Source organism: Carcharodon carcharias, chromosome 2, assembly GCF_017639515.1.
Source record: "Carcharodon carcharias isolate sCarCar2 chromosome 2, sCarCar2.pri, whole genome shotgun sequence".
Taxonomy (NCBI): Eukaryota; Metazoa; Chordata; class Chondrichthyes; order Lamniformes; family Lamnidae; genus Carcharodon; species Carcharodon carcharias.
In genome coordinates, this window is record NC_054468.1 from 118,634,037 (window position 1) to 118,654,862 (window position 20,826).

The 20,826-nt window shown below is 42.9% G+C and overlaps 1 protein-coding gene across 1 annotated transcript in view; it reads left to right on the plus strand.

Annotated features, from left to right (window-relative positions):
* The window catches only part of pcsk2 (proprotein convertase subtilisin/kexin type 2), an 83,049-nt gene continuing 62,223 nt past the window's right edge, over positions 1–20,826 (plus strand). Inside the window, exon 1 of the mRNA XM_041174816.1 lies at positions 1–389. Coding sequence (XP_041030750.1) covers positions 213–389 — 177 coding nt within the window. The 5' untranslated portion in view covers positions 1–212. The remainder of the gene's footprint in view (positions 390–20,826) is intronic.

Consider the following 20,826-nt stretch of genomic DNA (forward strand, 5'->3'; position numbering starts at 1 on the left):
GCAGGCTCTTTTTAACCCACATACAAAAAAGAGTGAGGCGGTCCCTGAGCTGCATTGCTCCATCCTCCGCCCGGATCCTCGGTTGAAGCCACTCCAATGTAGTGCAGGCAGCAGTTCTGCTAAACGTTCATTGTTCATTCCTCCCCTTACCTCTCTCCCCGTCTGTCTCTCTCCGACGCTCGGTTAGCAGCATTGCCCATCGCCCGCGAGAGATGAAGCGAGGATTTATCAAGGATGCGCTCCTCATGTTGCTCAATGCCGCTGTGTTTGCAACATCCGCGGCGCATCAGAAGCTTTACACCAACCACTTCTTGGTGGAGTTACACGGAGGAGGGGACGATATCGCCCAACGAGTTGCTGCAGATACTGGCTTCATTGGTGTCAGAAAGGTAGGAATTTTGCATTGCTGCCGATAAAATGTACAAAAAAACCCCGCCCCCCACCATGCTGAACAGAATTAGATAGAACTGTGCCAATTGCCACAAGCACTTCTTATCTGAATGTGCCCAATGTTATTCAATATTCTATTTTATATCTAGACATAACCCGCATTCTGCATCACCATGTCTTCCGTTGGATATTCTGTAAATTGGAAAATTGCTACGGACCGTTTCTCCGTCTTTAATCGCGGGCAAAAACGACTGAGGTTTCATTAGCTGAAAATTCACGTTTGTAAAAACGTATTTTTTTTCCTTTAAACCCTGCGCTGCTGAAGTGTCCTTCCACAAGGGGCTGGTCATTGGTGGCAATAGAAACTTTCTATGCTTCTCAAACGGGTTAGCGAGGTTTCTGGTCGATCACTTCTGTTATTTCAGCTGATAAACCATCTCCCAGATTAACCATCACTTCAGCAGGCTTAAAATTCATCACATTGATGCCGGGGAGTTTTTTATTTTCAGTTTCTAAAAAATAAACCCCTGCTTATCGGGGCTTATCTCAACTGTCCATTAATTCGCCAGCAACCAGTTACTGATAGAACATGCATGGCTGGCCTCCACTGTGTTAAATGTGGAAAACTAACTGTACATTTGTGTGTATGCGGACGCTTATTTTAGTTTTGGTTAAGGCAGTATTGAAATGCGTCTATATTTGCATCTGGAAGGAGATAGGAAAAGGCCTCTAGGCGTTACACTGAGCATCTGTGAGGCAGGATCCAGTAGCGCGTTTTGGAAATAATTCTTATCTGGGTCATAGCTGGGAGATGGGCATAATGCTTTGATTTGTTGAAACAGTACCCCTCTACCCCCCCACCCCCTCCCCTCCCCATCTACTTGCAATGCATTCGCTGCTGTTTTCGATGTTCGGGAATGATATTTTGCCAAAAAAAAATCCACGAAGAGCCGATTACAGAGAGGGTCCGTACCATAAGGCAGGCTATTTGTTGAAAACCGGCACTGCATCATTCCTGTTCGTCCTCAGAGTATGGCCAAGGTTCAAAGTACCGATCTGATCAAAAATTTAAACATTCGGACGTCCAAGAGAACTCTGTGGATTTGCCTTGTGGGTGGAGGTGAATAGGCGCCAGTAGAATTCCCGACAAGATGCATTGTAACCACCTCTTTAAAGCACATGAGGGGGTGGGGGTGGGTGGGGGGGGGGGGTGGTGATGGGGGTGGCGGATGGTGATAATAATTGGGGTGCAGCTCGCAAACTCCGGCCACGTTGAGACTGAAGGGCCAATTTCGGTTGCAATTCATTCATTGCGGCGCTGTTCTCGTTTTGCGCTCTCCGTGGTGCTGAACCTGGGGTTACAGCATCGCTGGACACCCCGAACATACTTTTAGACATTGACACCTGAACACCGAGTTATTATTAAGGTTTTGAACTGGTAAGCACCCTGCATCACGTCCACAGTTTGCGCTGGTCAATTTTAATAAAACTGAATATTTGTCGCTAAGAGATTTTGCAGTTGGTCGTCACTTTTGCTTCAGTTCCCCCTTGGGTTGACAGTCTAACCTTCCTTAGCTTGATATTTATTTTCACCCTGACCCTTCGCCCAGAATGACCAGCATCTTAACCGTTCAGCCTGTACCGAGAGGAAAAGGTACATGTAACATCAAAGTTTTAGAATTTCTTTACAATACAATCGCATTTTACTAAAATTTTTGCTTTTAATAATATAACATTTATAGTTTAATAATGTGACCTCACCTTCATCCACTCAAACATATTCCACCTTTCCAGAAATATTAACGTTATTTTGCAGAATATTTCTTCACGAGGACTGATGCCGTCGGTAACTGGGAACATAGTGGAGACTCATGTTTTATAAACTTCACCTGTCTTCAGCCCACCAGACTCCAGACTCCGCGGTCCCCGTTAACTTTCTTCAGAAAAGTGGTGTCTTTTTTCAGGTGATCTGCCCCTTCAGCTTCTGCTAAAAATAGGGTTGATATTTTATATATTATTAAGCCACTAAATTCTGCTGCGGTTTATCCATTTTGGGCTCCTTTGCATTTTCATGTACTTTTTTTTGCTTTAAGTGGTGTTTTATTAAAAACCGCCACAGGTTGAGCGCTCGGAGCTCTGGCAAACACTTTCCGGCCTTGGTGAGTTCGTTTAATCACCCATTGAAAACCTTTACCCAGAGAGTGAAGAGAATGCAGAACTCGCTTCCAAAGGAGTGCTGGAGGCGAATAGCGCAGATGCATTTGAGGGTAAGATAGATAAACATACGAGGGAGAAGGGAATGGAGTTGTGCTTCAACAAAACATTAATGTGATGTGGGCACTGCTGGTAAGGCCAGCATTTATTGCTGTCAGGTGGGGGACTTGCTCGGTCGTTTCAGAGTCAACCACATTGCTGTGGGTCTGGAGTCACATATGGACCAGACTGGGTAAGAATGACAAATCTCCTTCTCAGAATGCATTAATGAGCGAGATAGTTTTAAAAAAAAATTAATGAAAATCCAGTAGTTTCATGGTCGCTAGTTTTAAAATATATATATTTTGGGTTTATTTAATTGAATTTAAATTCCCAAGCTGCCATCCAGGGAGTTGAATTCATGGCCCGGATTTTTCTAGAGTCGGGAAGACTCTGTGGACCTATAAAAATGGTGGGTAGCGCGGGAATGTGGAAGTCCCGCACCCAATTCTGACACATCCAATTTTTACTGGCAAGGGCGGGGTGGGGTGTGAATCTCACAGGTGGGAAACCCGAACTCAGCAGGACCATCGGAACATAGTGCTGAGTTCAACATTTTGGCTGTTGCAAGAGCCTTAGCCTGCAGTGTGGGAGTCACAAATCGTTGGAGTAGACATTAATGATCTTGAGGGGTAGATAAGGTCTGTATAACAGTCACAGTCTGAAGTTTTTTAAAAAATCTTCACTTTTTAAACTTTGGAAGAAAAAACAGACTGCAGCTATCAGTGAGAGTTTAAAAATCCCTCTGCTGGATTGCTTTGAACAACAGGCATGGGTTAGAAAAAAAATGTATCTGTGCAGTTTCAATAGAGGACTTTGATGACAATTCCCCAAGTGCTAGCACGTCATTATGAATACTTGGTTGAGTTTCAAAAGCCACAATTATCTCAGTAGAAGTTCTGAATTCACAGCTTGATTGGCAATCTAAAGGATTAACTGTCTTTGATGTGGGGTTTGAATAGGGGTTTGTTTGCTTTGATAGTAGACTAACTACTTGAGGAAATTTAAGAGCTTTGAATGGGTTTATGAGTGGGAGATTTTTCACTGAAAAGTGTGCAGTAGTGAGAGTTGTATTAGATTGTTAGAATTTTACTTTTTTCATCTCCATATGGTTCCTGAGATCTGCCTAAGGTGGATACTGGATGAGTGGTTAGGGAAGTGGCTGGAGGGTGTGAGGGGCCACGGGGGTGGGTGGGGGCATGAGTTGGCATGGAGGGTATAAGAAGCCATTGGGATGGATGTGGTTGGGGGTGTGAGGAGTGAAGGCTAGGATGCCTCACAATTGTTAAAATAATTGGGACAAAGTCCAAGAGAACCAAGGACGGTCTTCTAACCAGCCTGCCTCAGCATCCATCACCCCTGTGGCCACCCACACTCTGCTTCCGGGTTCAACATGCTCAAATCTATCCTGCACATCCCTCCCTCCCACCCGCTTCTGTCCCGCAACCCCAGAATGAAAATTGTGTGATTCAGGGTACCTTTGACAGAGATGGGTTCTGCAAGTCGGGAAATTTCCCAACTCGAACTGCCCACCTTGGTAGCCAAAACCTGGCCCCATGTCTCTGGTTCATTAGTCCAGGCCTCTAGTTTACTAGTACAGTAACATAACTACTATGCTACTGTCCCCTATTACTGATAGCATTTGACAAAGAGGGGTGGATGGAGGCTCCTGTTGAGCATTAACACCAGCATGGAGCAGTTGGGCTGAATGGCCTGTTTCTCTACTGTAAATCCTCTGATATCCTCACTTCAGATTGCACATATTATCATATTCCTAATTTATTCTTAATGTGAATTAGAGGCTGGTTGTTCTGGGTGGATTCTAAAATCAATTAAATATCAGGAGAACCAACAGGCATTTTTTTTTGTTAAAGTAGAGACTCCTCATGTAAATAAGAAGATGCTGGGGAAGTTTCTACTTAGATTGATAGAATGTTCTCAAAATTAAAATGTGACATGATCATGTGGTTCCTGAAATGTCATTCAGATCCTCAAATGTTACATGGGATATTGACAAATCACATGTGGTGTTGTTGATGATGATTGGATGATGTGCTGTTTGATAAGCACAGCCATATTTCACAGAATTGTTACAGCACAGAAGGAGGCCATTCAGCCCATTTAGTCCGAATGAGTGATGCACCTAGTGCCACTCCCCAACCTTCTCCTGTAATCCTGCACATTCATTCTTTTCAGATATTGATTTAATTCCCTCTTGATTGCCCCGATTGAACCTACTTCCATTACACTCCCCGGCAGCACATCCCAGATCTTAACCACTATTCTGCTAAATTTTAGCAGTGTTTCTCTAAGGTCACATAGTTCAAATGTTGTTAACACAGGCCCAGTGAAGTTCAATTGCTATTGGAGAGCTCAGTTTTGGAAACCGGATCGCACTGGTTGGTTTCAGATTGCAGATCAGAAGCATCCTGCACTTTGAGATTGCAATGCAGGTGTACAAAGTGTGGCATCTGCATGTGCCATTCTTCACTTGACAGTACATGAACATAGCTCCTTGCAATGTAAAAGCATAGGTTGTGTTTCCTTACCATACTTCACAGTCACAACATGCCGAGTATAACCTAATAGCTTTAGTGTGATTCACTTCTCCACAAGGTTACTTTCAGTTGTTTGGTGCAGGATCATATAACCAGGTTGCATTTTTTAACCAGATTGTGCTTTTAAGGCAAAAGTGAAAATTATTTACTGGTAACTAGAAAAATGCAATGATGCCAAAAATAAGCACTTCAGTAAAGTTAGAAATGCATTTGTATAAAGGTCCTCCAAGGTATCACAAATAAATGAACAAAAGCTAATGCTGTTTATTCAATGGAATTGCTTTTATATGACTACATTACTCTTTCTTAACTCCAGGCATATACAAAGTGTTTTCTTTTATCAACAGTTCTCACTTTTTAAAATAAAGAACACTGGCATTGTTATAATACAATTAGCATGCTATAGTATGCTTTTTGGACCTGAAACCGTAACTATCCACTATGCTATCCCATCACCTACATTATTTTGTGACCTTTAATCTTCAGTAGCTGCAAAATAATGTCCAAAAAGCAACAGCCAGGTCGTGACGAACAAATCCTGCCATTTTTAGTGAGAAAAATAAATAATGACATGGATTTCACGGTCATCAGTAAAACAATGGTATTCGCTAGTGAACTTGAAGAAAGTGTCACAATGATCTAAGATCTCTGTGACATGAATTTCCCCTTGATGTCAGTTTGAATTTGGTGCCAAGTTAAGGGCATCTCCAGGCATCCAGCAACAGTGAAGTAATCAAAAAGAGTAAGCAGCCAATCACAGTGAAGTATTCTCAGAGGCAGCAAACCAGGCAGTTAAATATGCTAAAGTTTTCACCTTAAATTAAAATTTTACAGAGAGCAAAATAAATCACTGGGACATACACCAGGGATTAAGGTACAAGCTGAAATAGCATTAAAAAACTATTTTAAAAATGTTAAAATGATATACATTTTTATCATAGTGGGAAATCTAACATTCTACAAATATAAAATGAATTTTCAGGGCAAGTGAAGGTATTTATCAGTAAATATGAAGTTGGTGCACCCCTAAAAGCCCCATTCCATCTCAATCAACAAGATGCAACTTTTCAAAGGTCTTTTACATCAAGACTAAGAGCATAACGGGAAAGTTTTTGTCAATTCTGTGATTTCTAATTGATTTCAGATTAGGCAGGTCTTCAACAACGCACTCAATGGGGAAGTGTAGAATCACTGACAGCAGTTTCTGGATTTCTGTGTTTAGCTTCCTCCTGAAGAGGAATTTCAGTGGAGTAAGGACATGAACACTGACAGTTGTGCAGTCATTGTCACCACAAAACTTGGGCCATAACCTCCGATAATGAATAAAATCTAAATACAAGTTAGTGAAATATGAACTTTGTTTAAATGAAATTCATTTTATTGGGATTTTTGAATTAAAAGAGATATGTAGAAAATGTACATATAGGATAAAGATGGCTGATGGTGAGATATAAAGAAGTAACTAGAATTAACATTTCTGATGATGAAATCTGTCTCAGCTTTTGTCTCACATTTTCTAACACCAAAAGAACCCTTTCAACGCAACTACTGTCTTGCGCCCCGCTGCCTGCATATTCTGGGTGCTTATTTTGTATAAAACTTGATTTAATCCAAGACTTCAACTCAGAAAATTAAATATATTTCATGAATACTTTTCTAAACAAGAGTTCTAATCTTGGCAGCGATAAAGCAATTTGTATAGTAGAACTTCAAATGGGCTAGAGATTAAATATTAGCAGGCTCATAAATAAACATAACTATTAATTGCCATTAATGGAAGTTTTAATTACAGTTAATTAAGAAAATTTATATAGTTACACCATTGTTCTGTTTCAAGAGGATAATCAGGTTTTTGACTTGATTTTCATAATTACACCCAAGATGTTATTTGTTCTTCATCTTTTTAGTTTTATGTCTTTATAGTTTATTGTATAAACTGTGGAAGGTATAGCTGAGATGTTTATGTGGGCAGAAGAATATTGTCTTATAACAGAATAACTAAGCCTGTGTGGTCTCAATGACTTGTGGAAGCTACTTTTTGGTAAAGGATTCCAGTTCCACAAAAGTATACCAGTCCCTAAATATTGTGCTGAAGGGATTGTTTTGCTATAAGATATTTCTCAAAACATGACCCAGACCTGCTGAGTTTTTCCAGGTAATTCTGTTTTTGTTTTTTGACCATGGTTATATAGTTGATCAGAATCAATTGTGTGAATAGGACATTTCCACGGTTGCTCTGTGGGGTATATTTTATGACTGAAGCTTGCGCTAAATCTCTCTTTGCATTTTTCTACTGCAGATGTTAACCCGACACATAAAACCTGCCAAAAAAATCCAATGTTAGAAGCTATAATTTGTGACCGGCACTGTTCCTATTATTTCCAATATAGAATACTAATGCACATTGTTTTATTAAAGGAGTTGCCGTGCCCTTTTCCAGACCCAGGATTATGATTTTGAGAAAACTGCCAAGTCAGAGAATGCCAGGAACACTCAGCAAACCAGGTAGAATTGGTGTAGGGAACAGACAAGTTCATGTTTGAGGCAGGACCGTGTGTCAAATGAGTCCCAACACATCAACATGGCTATGCTGTCCAGAGACGCTGACTTGCCTGCTGAGTATTTCTTGCAATCCTGCTTTTGTTTCAGATTTCCAGCTTCTGTAGTGTTTTGATTTTTTTGCTGAACAGGTGCCACAGGATGGCTAAGAACTATAAAAGCAATGATTATGCCTAAATGGAACAGTGCATGTTGTATTTGACAGCAAGGCTTGTATCCTAGGGTGAAGCTAAGTAGTTCCATAGATGACAATTTTATTTTTGGATGTGTTAAGAGAGAACTGGAGTTATTTGAGTCACTGCATAATTGTAAATTTTATAGAAAGGTTAATAATTGTTCTTGATTTTATTCACAAAGCTATACAATAGCCTGCAGAGTAGCTAGAAGTAGCAGAATGTTGAATAACATGCACCACCTACCTTCTCCAAATGGCATTTCTTATATTGAATTGTTTTTGGTATTTTCTAAAATCACGACAAAACAAAAAGTAATGCATCCAACAGACAGCAGAAAACGTTTCAATAGAGTTAATATACACTCATAGAACAACATATTCAGCGCAGCTCAGTATCTCACAAAATCAACAGTAGACACAGTCTCATAGAAACACGATTAGGCCATTCAGCCCCTCAAGTCTATTCTGCCATTCAATCACATCATGGATAATCTGCATCTCTACTCCACCTAGCAGTCTTCGCTCCATATTCTGTTTCCCAACAAAAACTTATCAATCACAATTTTGCAAAATTTCAATTCATCCTGCATCCACGCCTCTGGGGTTTCAGGTTTACACCACCATTTGCAGAAAAAAATACTTTCACTCTTAATTGACCGGTGCCTAACTTGAAGACTGTGCTTTCTTCTCCTGGATCCCCCTACCAGAGGGAATGTTTTCACTGTATCCATCCTGCCAAATCCCTTTGTCATTTTAAAGAACTCGATTAGATCACCCTCAACTCTTTAAACCCAAGGGAGTACAATAAGCCTCACAATTAACCCCTTAAGTCCTGGTACCAGTCTGATAAATCTGAACTGTTCCCTTCTAAGGTCTTTATATCTTTCCTGAAGGGAAATTGCCAAAATTGAATGTGCTACTCCAGGTGACTTTCTGAGCAAGGTTTTGTAAAGCTGAAGCATCACTTCTCTACTTTGGAATTACAACTTCCTTGAGATAAATATTTCATTAGACTTTTTTGTAGCTAAACACTGGCTTTTAGTGATCTGTGTCTATTGACACTTTAAAGTTTCTGCACCTCAGGAGCTCCTAACCTCTCACCATTAAGAACATGTTCCTTCTCTAACTTGCATCCTCCACTTACCCATATTGAACTCCATTTGCCAAAATACTGTTCATTCACCTAAGGTATATGTGTTTTTAACTTCCTGCTTCAACCAACACAACTTACCTTCTTAGTGTCACCTGCAAACCTGGATATAAACTCCCTACTCCTTCATTCAAGCCATTGGTACACAAGGTTAAAAAGCTGAATTCCCCAGTACAGATCCCTGGGGAACACCACTCATCATATCTCATCAATTTGCAAACATTTCTTTTCTCCTCTTGTCTGCCTGCTACCTCCCAACCAAATTATGAAACAAGGTTACATCCAATTCACTGACCTCTCATTTTTGTAAATAATCTCTTCTGTGGAACTGAATCTGATGCCCTCTAGAAATCCACAAGAACAAAATCCATAAACTATCCACCCTGACAGTGGCCACCTCAAAAACTTCAACAGAGTCACCACAAATTCATACTGTCTTTACTTGATCAGCTGACCCTTGTCCAAGTGCTCAGTCAATTTGTTTCTGATGATAAATTTCAACAACATCCTCACAATTGATGGTAAACTGGCAGGTCTTCAGGTACCTGGCTTCTCTTTCCCTATGGAGTGAAATTTGCAGTTTTCAAATCCAAAGGCTCAATTCCTGAATCTAGAGATCTTTGGAAAATTATGACTATAATGTGAACGCAATTTCCTCAATGATTTATTTTAATACCCTGAAACCATCAGGTCCTGGAGATTTGTCAATCCTAAGTCCCATTATTTTCTCTATTATGTTGTACAATCCTGACAATAGTCATCTTCTCAAGGGCAATTAAGGGTGGACAATAAATGCTGGCCTAGCCAGCGATGCCCACATTCCATGTATGAATAAAATAAAGCTTTTATTTCAACTTTTATTAAACCTTCCAAGTTCCTCCACTTAATGTATTAGGCTTTATTGTAACATTAGTATTTTCTTGTTTCTCTCTGTCATAAAAAAAAAATACAAAGTACCTATTTAACATCTGCTTTTGCTTATTACCAATTATGATGCTGTCTTCAATGGGGCCCATATTACCGTTCACCATTCCCTTTTGCACAGGTATATCTATAAAAGTTTTTGCTGTTAATGTTGACATCCATTGCAAGTTGTTTTTTATACTCCCTTTATCCACCTCTTATTACTTAATTTCCAGCCCTTTGTAATATTTTATAACTCTCCCGATCTGCTGGATTTCCACTTTCATAAATTTATCTAAGGCTTTTTCTTTCAGCTTAATACTGTTTCTTATCACATTTGTTGAGCATGATTGGTTTTGTGACACATTGGAGCCACTCATTGCCTTTTAGAGGTGTGTACTGGTTTTGTTGCAGCTCTTGTGGCAGTGGTTGGCATCTCTGCCTCTGGACCAGAATCTCTGGGTTTGAGTTCCATCCCGGGACTTGATGGCCGAGGAAGGTGTGTTCATAACATGGCCAAACAGGTTGAGTATCAACTTGCAATTCCTTCCAACACATGCCAATGACAGGCAGTAAGAATGGGAGAGATCTCTGGTCAGCCATGTGATGGAAAGAATATTGGAGCTTCTACCATCACTATCCATAGCTCCAGGCTACAACATGCGTGTTGTCACAGCAACCTGGATTCCCTGAGTGATCTGAAATGCACACTACCGCTGGTTTTGTATTGAGCTAATTTCTCCTTCGAATAAACCCAACTATTTGTCTGTGGATTCACCCGTTAACAGTTCAACCCCACTCATTCTCCTCCTTTCAAAGTCTGCCTCGCCCAGATTGAAAAATTTGGATTTCTGACTGCCCCTGTCAAACCTAATATCAAACTCAACCAGGTTATTGTCACTACTTTCAACGTGTTCCCTTACCCATCGGATTATTAACTCATTCTGGTTTATTACATCTCCAGAAGAGACAAGCTGATCAGGATGAGGGAGGGGCTGGCGAGGATGGGTCATGTGTGGTCGCCAGCCATTGTGTGGAGCTGGGAAGTGCAGCTTGCAACTCCATAGAATACTAAAACCCAAGCTTGGGCCTTTGATTCAGCAAACTCCAGCGGTCCTTTGAAGAACTGTTGGTTAGGCTGCTCTAGATCCAGAGAGACCAGAGGTCTGATTTAGGCAAATGCATTTAGGAGCCTGAGTCTGAAATGAAGACAATATTGAAATATGCAAACAGGGCATGCAGCAAAAAAACCAAAACACTGCAGAAGCTGGAAATCTGAAATTAAAACATGGAATGCTCAGCAGGCCAGGCAGCATCTGTGGAGAGAGAAACAGAGTTAAAGTTACGGGTCAATGATCTTCCATCAGAACTGGAACTAGAGGTGTAACAGGTTTTTAAGCAGCTAGAGAGAGGCAGGGAAAGGGAGAGGCAAGAAAAAAGCCAAAAGAGATCTATGATAGGTTAAAAGATGGGAGAGGTTAAATGACAAAAGGGATAATGGTGTGAGAACATAAGAATGTAAGAAATAGGAGCAGGGATAGACCATACGAGCCCTCCAGCCTGCTTCACCATTGTGATCATGGCTGATCTTGGACTTTGACTCCACTTTCTTACCCATTCCCCGTATCCCTTAATTCCCTAAGAGAGACAAAAAATCTGTGGCAATAGTGGGCGATAATGGGAGAAGTAAAGAAACAAGAGATTGATCTAGAGGAGGTGTAAATGACAGCTGCAAAACTGTTACCAGAAATCACTGCAAGGGATCTGATGTGAAATGGAAACTCATTGTTGAGTGCGGAAGGTTGTCAAGTATCTAATCTGAAGTGAGCTGCTTCTCCTCGAGCTTCTGTTGATCTTCATTGGAACAGTGTACAGAGGCTGAGGACAGAAATGTCAGAGTGCAATGTGGAATAGAAATGACAAGCGTGCAAAGGCACAGGCTCACGTCTGGGGACTGAACGGCAGCTGAAATAGAATGTAAAAAATGGAAAAGACACCAGGAGGAGGTTCTCCCTCTAGTTAAACCATAGGTGAGAAGTTCATTCCACGCATTGCTGGCTTTGAGTGAAGGGCATTATTCTCCATTTGGGATGTCATAGCTGTTTGTGAAAATGTTGTACAAGCTGTCTGTTCCCAGGCGATCTCTGACTAGCAGCTTTAAAGTTCAAAAAGAAACAGAGATAAAGAAAAGGCAAAACATTGCAGATGCCGGAAATCTGAAACGGAAATAGAGGGTGGAAACTTCTGGTGATAGTTTATTTTCAGCTTTCGGAACCATTTCTAATTTCTGACTCCCTCTGGACACGTGCACCCTGGCTGGATCATCCGGCCTCTAATTGGTCACCTCCATGCCCACCGCCCAATCAAAGATGTCAGGCGGGTTCCTGAGGCTCCTGGCCAATCAGAGGTTACACAGTTTTGGACGGCTGGCAGCCCCACTGGGAGAGGGGATGCTGTTCAGGCAGAAAGGAGAGCGCGAGGGCATCTCAAAATGGAGAGGGGGGCCCTCGGAAATGTGCACAACATTTCAAAAATAAACAGACGTGAAGCTGCCTGGGCCATCAGAGCAGAGATCAGGCCCCTCTGGAGGAATCGTTTGGGATGTATGTGTGTGCATCCTTCCGTGCCCATGGTCCTGTCACCAGGGCATGGAGCTATGGCTCCGATGGCCACTCCGGCTGTTGCTAGGAAGCTGCCACCAAGGAGCTGATGGGCTCCGTGATCAGCGGGAATTCGTTCCAACACTGGGAAGATCCTCCACATCCCCCTCATTAGTGTTGCCTGCCGCTTCCAGGTAGGTTACAGCTGTTGCTGTTGACCCGCCTCCGGCAGGATTGCTGGGAAGTGGTAATGCGCCAGGGTGGCGTCCTGGCACTGACCTGGTGCCCTGATCTCTGACATTACTCCTCAGTCTGTCTTCAAATCTGCCTCCACCAGGCCGACAAGACTTTGCCTGGAATAACATTCGTAGAGAGAACAAACAGCATTGTTCTTCAGTCTTTTTTTTTATTGTTCTTCAGTCTTGGTTTGAACTTCACCGGAACAGTGTACAAGGTCAGAAGTCAACATGGGAAAGGGAGGGAAGGCTAAGGTGTTGAGCTACAGGTAGTTTGGGGTTGTGCTCATGGACAGAGGAGTTGAAAAGTAGTCACCTAAAGTGCATTCGTTCACCTTAATGTGGAGGACTTCACAACATGAGTAACGACCACAGTATACTAGATTAGAAAAAGCACAGGTTAAGTTGTTGTCTACCAACGAAGAAGTCTTTCAAGTCCCACACAGTGATGTGATGTGGAAGATGTAATTATTATTGGCCTCACACACCTAGGGCTGGATTTTACATTTGTTGACAGGGTGAAGGAAGTGGAATGGAAACTGAGTGGTACATCTGCTTCTGCTCCTGCTGTCTCAGCTCATCCAATCAAACATTGGATGGCCAATTAATGTCCGTCTGGCAGGAAGAAGGTTAATTAGGGGTGCAAAGTTGCGGGGGGTAGGGCTCCGCACCCAATGCACACATCATGCAGCAGAGGGGTAATGCTAGGAACCAGGAAGTTGGTCACAGTTACAAGTTTAAAGGCCACCTGCTCTCAGGATGTCTGTTTATTTTTTGTCGAAGGCTCAGAAAAGCTAAAGAAAAGATTTAAGAGACACACCTTACCCAGCAGAATCTGCTGCTACATTCAGCCATGGTCTCAGTGTCAGACCTTTCCTTCCGCCCTTGGGCCATCCTGTTGTAGCTGCCGTAAAACATTTTCAGGTCCGACATGTGAAAAATGCAGGAGGCAATGAAAACTTCCAGAAAATTGGATCGTTAACAAGCTCAATAGCATGTTCATTAGGAATTTCACAATGGCGGGCAAGCTTCTGATCACCTTGCCTGCCTCGCCTGCCCAATTTGGGGGAGACCGGTGCGATAACGTATTGCTGATTCAATAGGGTATCATCACGCCCTATTCATCATGCCTTATTTTACATTCACACGGGGAGGGCAGCCGCCCTGGTTAGCGGATGTGAAATCCACCCTTAAACTCCGGGGGATCCCATTTTTTACCTCTCATCACTTTTTCAGTTTTGGCTAAGGGTTCACATTTGAAAAGTTAACCTGGCCATTCTCTTCACAGGGATTGACTGACTTGTGTGTTTGCAGCACTTTCTGACTTTGCTTCATAAAGCATGAGGGTGTATTTGCATTTTGCGCTTGTGTAATTTATTCAGGTGTAGGAGTTGGTACAATTTCCTGCTCCACTCAGAACTGTCTCAGCTTATGCTTTGCAATTAACGTAACAGAATATATTATGGTAATGCTGATCAAAATTTATGTTCCGACTTGTTGGCATTACAAATAGCCTCATCTACATTTGCAAATCAATAGTTAGAAAGGATTGAGAAAGCTGAGGGAGTTGGGAAAAAAATTGACACAAAGCCCAAAGCTTGCCAAGGGAATATTTTTGTAAAAGGAGAATGAAATGTTGCTGAATAAATTTATGCCACTTTGCAAAAAAGAGACTACCTCAAGTTTTAGCAAGCTTTGCATGATTAGGGAGGTTAGAAATTAAGGGATGATTTGATGACATTTTTTGAAATTATGAAGGGCTGGGACAGAGTAGATAGAAACAGATTGTTTACTGTAACTGAGGGGTCCAGAATAAGAGCACATGGGTATAAGAACATAAGAAATAGGAACAGGAGTAAGCCATTCAGCCCCTCAAGCCTACCTACCCGATAAGATTGTGACCAAACTTCTACATCGACTCCACTTTAGAACCATAGAAAAGTTACAATGCAGAAAGATGCCATTCAGACCATCATGTCTGCACTGGCTATAGAAAGAGAGAAAAAAAGAAACTAGTCACTCATTTTTAATCCCACTTTCCAGCTCCTGGTCTGTAGCCTTGTAGGTTACACCTCGGGTGCAGATGCAGGTACATTTTAAATGAGTTGAGCTGACCCTAATCCCAAATCCGTTGATCGTCTTACTGCTCAAAAATCTGTCAGTCTCAGTCTTGAATATACTCAATGACTGAATGTCCATGGTTCCCTTGGGTAGGGAATTCCAAATATTCCAAATAACCCTCTGAGCGAAGAAATTTCTCCTCATCTCAGTCCTAAATGGCCGACCCTTACCCTGAGATTAGGACTGTGAACCCAACCGAAAGTTTCCACACAGGCCATGCACACGTTGGCGGTTTTAAATTACCACACATCCGCAGTCAGGCAAAAAAATTTAATGGGGCCATGCACTTACGCAAATCATTTGCATGCTCCAAACAAAACAATTAGAGGGTACATTGACCATGTCCCCTAGATCCCCATCAGGGGTTCCCAAACTGTGGGTCATGACCCCCATTGGGGTCACGGAATGAGCACAGGCTCTGAGGCAGCAGTGACGGCTGTGGAGCGGAAACTCAGATGTTGCAGTCCTGGAATTGTCTCTGAGCTTTTTGCCAGGCATGCATATGTATTTTTTTTGCTGGTGAGCATGGCCTAATGGAATGAGCTCTGAGGCTGGATTTCTGAGCCTGCAAAATGGTAGGTGTCCGAGATTTTCTTTTTAACGCCTGCATCACTGCAGTTTGAACTTGCCACCCTTCTTCCCTCCACTCAACAACCGCACCCTCCCGCCTCCGCCAAAAACTTTCACCCTGGGCTCACACCAATTGTCAAACATTAAAATGGGGTCACAGGGGGAATATGTTAGGGAAGCCCTGATCTGCACGCTCCAGCCTGGGGAAACAGCCTCTCAGCATCTACTCTGTCCAGCTTTCTAATCATTTTATATGTTTCAATGAGATCACCTCCCATCCTTGCAAACTGCAGAGAATGTAGGCATACCCTACTCAATCTCTCCTCACTGGACAAACTCCTCATCCCGAGGAATCAATCTAGTGAACCTTTATTGTACCCTCTCTTAGGCAACTACTCTCCTCCCTTTAGTGAGGTGGCCAAAACCAAACAGAGTACTTCAGCTGCAGTCTCCATAATACCCTATATAATTGCAATGAGCCTCCTAACTATTCTACTCCAATCCCCTTGCCATAAAAGCTAATATGCTATTTGTCTTCCCAATTGCTTACTGCACCTGCATGTTGACTCTCTGTGAATTATGTACAAGGAAATCCAATCTCTCTGGCTACCAACATTTAATAGCCTCTTACCTTGTAAAAAGAATTCTGCTTTCCCTTTCCTCCTACCAATAAGATTAAGTATAAAAGATTCAGTATATAAAATAAGAGAAATCTTTTTACACAGAGATTTGCCGCTTGGAACTGACTCTGTTGAGTTAATTTTCAATGGATTGGGTTCCTTGTTAAGGAAACCACCTGATTGTAATTACCACTGAAATTGGGTTTATTGCTGTGCAGGAAGTTGAAAATCTACGTCTGTGTCAATGTTAAACAATGAGCTAGGTGGTTAAAGAAAGGCAGAATAAAGGGTTATGGAAACAGAATGGGGGGAGGTCTTGTGGTGCACTAGGCAGTGTCCCTGCCTCTGAGTCACAAGCTCCATGTTCAAGTCCCACTCCTGGACTTGATGGCAAATGACTTGATGTTCATAGCATGGCCAAACAGGTTGGTTATCAACTTACCACAAACTGGTTGAAACCATCCATATTACATCTCACATCATTCCATGATGACCTGTTCAACCCATCTACGGCCCGCCTTCTCTCTCAGCACTTCAATATGGAGCAACCTTCCTCGGCAAGATCTACCAGCAAACATCCTCTGGATCAAGCAATGAGAAACATGGCAAGTCACTAACAAGTTCCTTGTGGCAAACCCCATCTGTCGAATGACAGGCTTTGAACTCCAACGGCGACAGTGGTCCTTGCTAAACAGGTTCAGGACAGGCCAGGGCCCCTGTGCAGCCAACCCCTACTGCGGGGGTCTCAGTACAAACCTCTTCTGCACTTCTGGAAAAACACAGACAATGCTGCACAGTACCAAGGAGTGAGCCATCGACAGACTAATGGCCTTAAAACGAGCAAATGAGGAGACTATCATATGACTTCGCGGATTTGCATTCACTAAATAAAAACCTGTAAACCCTTCCAATGTGCCTAAATTGGGTGGTAGGAGATAGGAGTCTCCTGGTCAGCTGTGCTTGATGTGGAGAGGTGCCCTTCAAGTTTTAGCCGCTGGCTTCAGGCTAGTGACCTGTTCCAGGAAATGTGAACTGAGAAAACAAACGTAAGCATTTGCTTCATCTGCCTCATGTGTCTCTGGATGTTTTCTAAATGTAATTAAAGGTAGTAGACAATGGGATTAGGCCTGAGGAGGATAAACACCAGCATGGATAGGTGGGGTTGAATGGTCTGTTTCACTGTTGTAATTGCTATGTCAAATTGAAGGGTTCCCACTCTTTAGGATAAACCTGCCTGATGGTATTAAAATTAACTCATGCTCTTGTAATATCCAGGATCCAACAAAGTAAGGGAGTACACATGTTTCAAGCTACCTCTTTTGCAGTTGTTTAGAAGAATGTTAGAAAGTGTTTCATTCCTCTAATTTTGTTGTTAGTCCCCATTATAATGTTTGCAAAGGTCTCTGACTCAAATGTTCTTGACAGCAGTGAATGCCTCATCAAGGAGAAGAACGAGAAGCATTGGAACATCTTCAATGCAAAGTCTTTCTTTTAGATTAACAGCATGAATATGGTGAAGGAAGTTATGCTCGCCTCTTGTACTGATTAATGAATCTGGAATATAAAAGTATTTTATTCAGCAGGTGAATCAAAGCAATGAGTGGGCTGGGGGGCAGGGGGCTGGGGGGGAGGTGTGGGGTGAGCGGAATAGGTGATAGCTCCGGAGAGGGTAGTGATGTTACCAATGAGCAGAGTAATAGGCAGGAGAGGACACTCTGCTCCATCCACAATTGTCCCTCCCAATTGTGACACCTCATCAAGACAGGATTTACAATGAGTGCAATTTGTCCCTTACATTTTGCGATCTTTTTTGCCAGTTATGCCGATGAGTGGTTTGTGTTGAAAACTCCAGTGCAATCGAGCAAAAAACTCCCAACTACACTGTCAAATTGCTGTACAAAAGACTGCATAACACTGCAGTGCTGATGTCTTTCTCACAGGAGAAGGTGGTCCATAGGTGTTGGGCAGCTCAAGTCAGAGGTAGGTGCTTCCTCCAAAAACAGACCCCGGATCCCCATCCCAAGGAAGAAGCCTCAGCCGGCTGGCTGCAATGGTGGGTTTTTGCACCGTACCGTCCCCTTCCCACCTTGTTAATTATGCAGCCATGGGAAACACGCTGTTTCACTGGCAGGCTTCCTCCGATTAGCCCGCCACGCCGTCAACGTGCTGTTTCCTCACTCCGGGTGCCATATTTAAACTGTAGCCGGGAGCACAGCTCTCAATGCTTGCAGCCCAGGACTGCTGCACATAAGATATGGCGCCGAAAGGCAAGGAGGCTGCAGCTCACCATTTTTCTGACGTGCCCCTAGAACACCTTTTAGACGCTGCAGATGCCCGCCGTGATGTCCTCTAACCCCGCTCTGGCTGCAGGAAGCCCATCAGTGTCACCACTCCAGCTTGGGAGGTGGTGGCAGAGGTGATCAATGCCAACATTGCAGACAAGAAGTCGGCCATCCAGTGCAGAAAAAGGATGGATGATGTCATCCATGCTGCCAGGGTAAGTCAACCATCTTATCACTCTAAACTCACACACTCACAAGCCCATTACTCATTCACTGGCATCTCACTCACTGCCAGTTCAAGGGAAATCACCACTCAATTTCTCACACACATCCTCACATCTCCATCTGGCCTCATCTCCTCTGGAGACTGCCTCCTCAACCCTCGCCACCCTGAGGCCACTTGTACAGATCAACATGTGTCCCCAGGCACACTTTGGGTTACCCCCCCTTCCCCAGTACAGCTCTTCCCTTGCCTGAGGCTATTTCTCCCCTTTCCCAAGCAAGACCCAGCCCTGCAGCCGTTGAAAAGCCACCCCTGCCTTATGGCTGGTAGCTGCCCGTGAACCCCCCTAAAAGTGATGTGGTGCTGCCTGCGAAGCCTGGTGCTGATGACCACGAGTGCTGCCCGAAGCAATATAGGCAAACAAACCTTGAAGTCCCAAGTGAAGTGCAGCTCGCCAGGTGCACACCACTTATCTTCCGTTGTAAAACACGTTGGCACAAGTGTGAGAGGATGATTTCAGCGAGCAGGCAAGATGATGAGATGTAAATGCATTGAAATTAGGTTCCCAACATTGGACGGTGGAAAAGGCAGCCTGCCATTGATGGGAGGAGCAGATGATTGCAAACTGGTTTCACGACAGCATAAAGCCAATTTTTGGCCTCCTCGCCATATTGTCCGCTCACACCCGCCATGAGGCCCAATGCCAACAAGAGTGGAAAATCCTGGCCGCAGGAGGGATAGTGCCAGCTAAAAGTTTGTCTGAGCCATCTGCAACCTGCGTTTATAATGGTTGGCAGCACAGAGTCACAAGCAAATGTCTAGTGGAGATTGAAGGTCCTTACAGAAGTCAGCCCCTGGTTCTTTGTGGACTCAGTTCTCTGGGGTCATGTCCTAAAAAGAAAGATGCAGAGTCAGTGTTAGAGTCACTCGGAGGCATCTCGGAAGAGATGAGGCAGTGATCACAATGGAGTCTGACGCTACCCTCCATGCCAATATCTCAGAAGATTTTGACATGAAGCAGTGCTAACTGGCACAATGATGGCTACAGGAGCTTATGCGCCCATTCTCCCCTGCCATCATAGTCAGTGTATTTCATTTTTAAGACTGACCTTTAAGCCCTCGCGGATTCTTTTGAGAGAATGATGTAAAGCTGCTTCTGAGAGATGTGCGGCACCATCTCTTGGAGTATGCAAGTTGTACCTAGTGCCATCAGGACTGGCCTCCCTCCCTGAGCACAAAGAAGCATCAGGGTTAGCACAGTATTAGCAAATGAAGAGGGTACTCAGCAGAGTGCAAACCTCCACCACAATGTGTTAACTCAAAAGTTATTACAATGACACAGCTCTTCCTTGAGTCTTTTCCCTGCCTGGTTGATGGTCTGCAACAGCAAAGCTGAAAAAAGAAGCCTTTTTATTAAAAGCTTCCACCTCACTGATGAGGCTCCTGACCAATTTACACTCAACAATCTGCTCCGAAAATTCTGCTCACATTTTGACAGCTGTGACAGATTTCACCACAGCAGCTGAGACAATCCACAACATTTTAAAACAATCAATAACATATGAAATCAAACAACTCATGATATTCTAAAAGAAAAAGTCAACTTGTCCTATCAGATGCTTTAAAAAATTTCAGGATCTGGATCTGCATCTTAGCCAAAAACTAATCTGTTCTTCATTGGCATACCTTAACTGTGTACCAAGTTTTCAATGAAACCTATCCATTAGTTTTTGAGATATATTATTTACAGACAAACAGACTAACAAATGAGGTAGAAACATTATCTCTGCCCACCTTCAGAGACAAAGGTAATAAAAACCACATTGTCAATATATATGTGCTCAATAAAAACAATTTGTGATGTGAAACCCAAGGTATCTTTATTAGTGGCAGGTTCTGTTGACCTGGTGACAGGATGCCCCATAATTATCTTCTCTTGCAGGACTTGGGCAGAACAATCCAGGCTGACACTCTCAGTGTAGCACTTAGGCAGCGCTGCACCATTGAAAGTGCCCTCTTTCAGATGAGAAGTTAAGCTGAGGTGGATTTAAAAAAACCCCGTGGCACTATTTCAAAGAGGAGTGGGGTTGTTCTCCCTGATGTCCTGATTAATATTTACCCCTCGACAGATATCATAAAAACAGATTAGCTGGTCATTATAACATTGCTGTCTTTTTCGTGTGAGC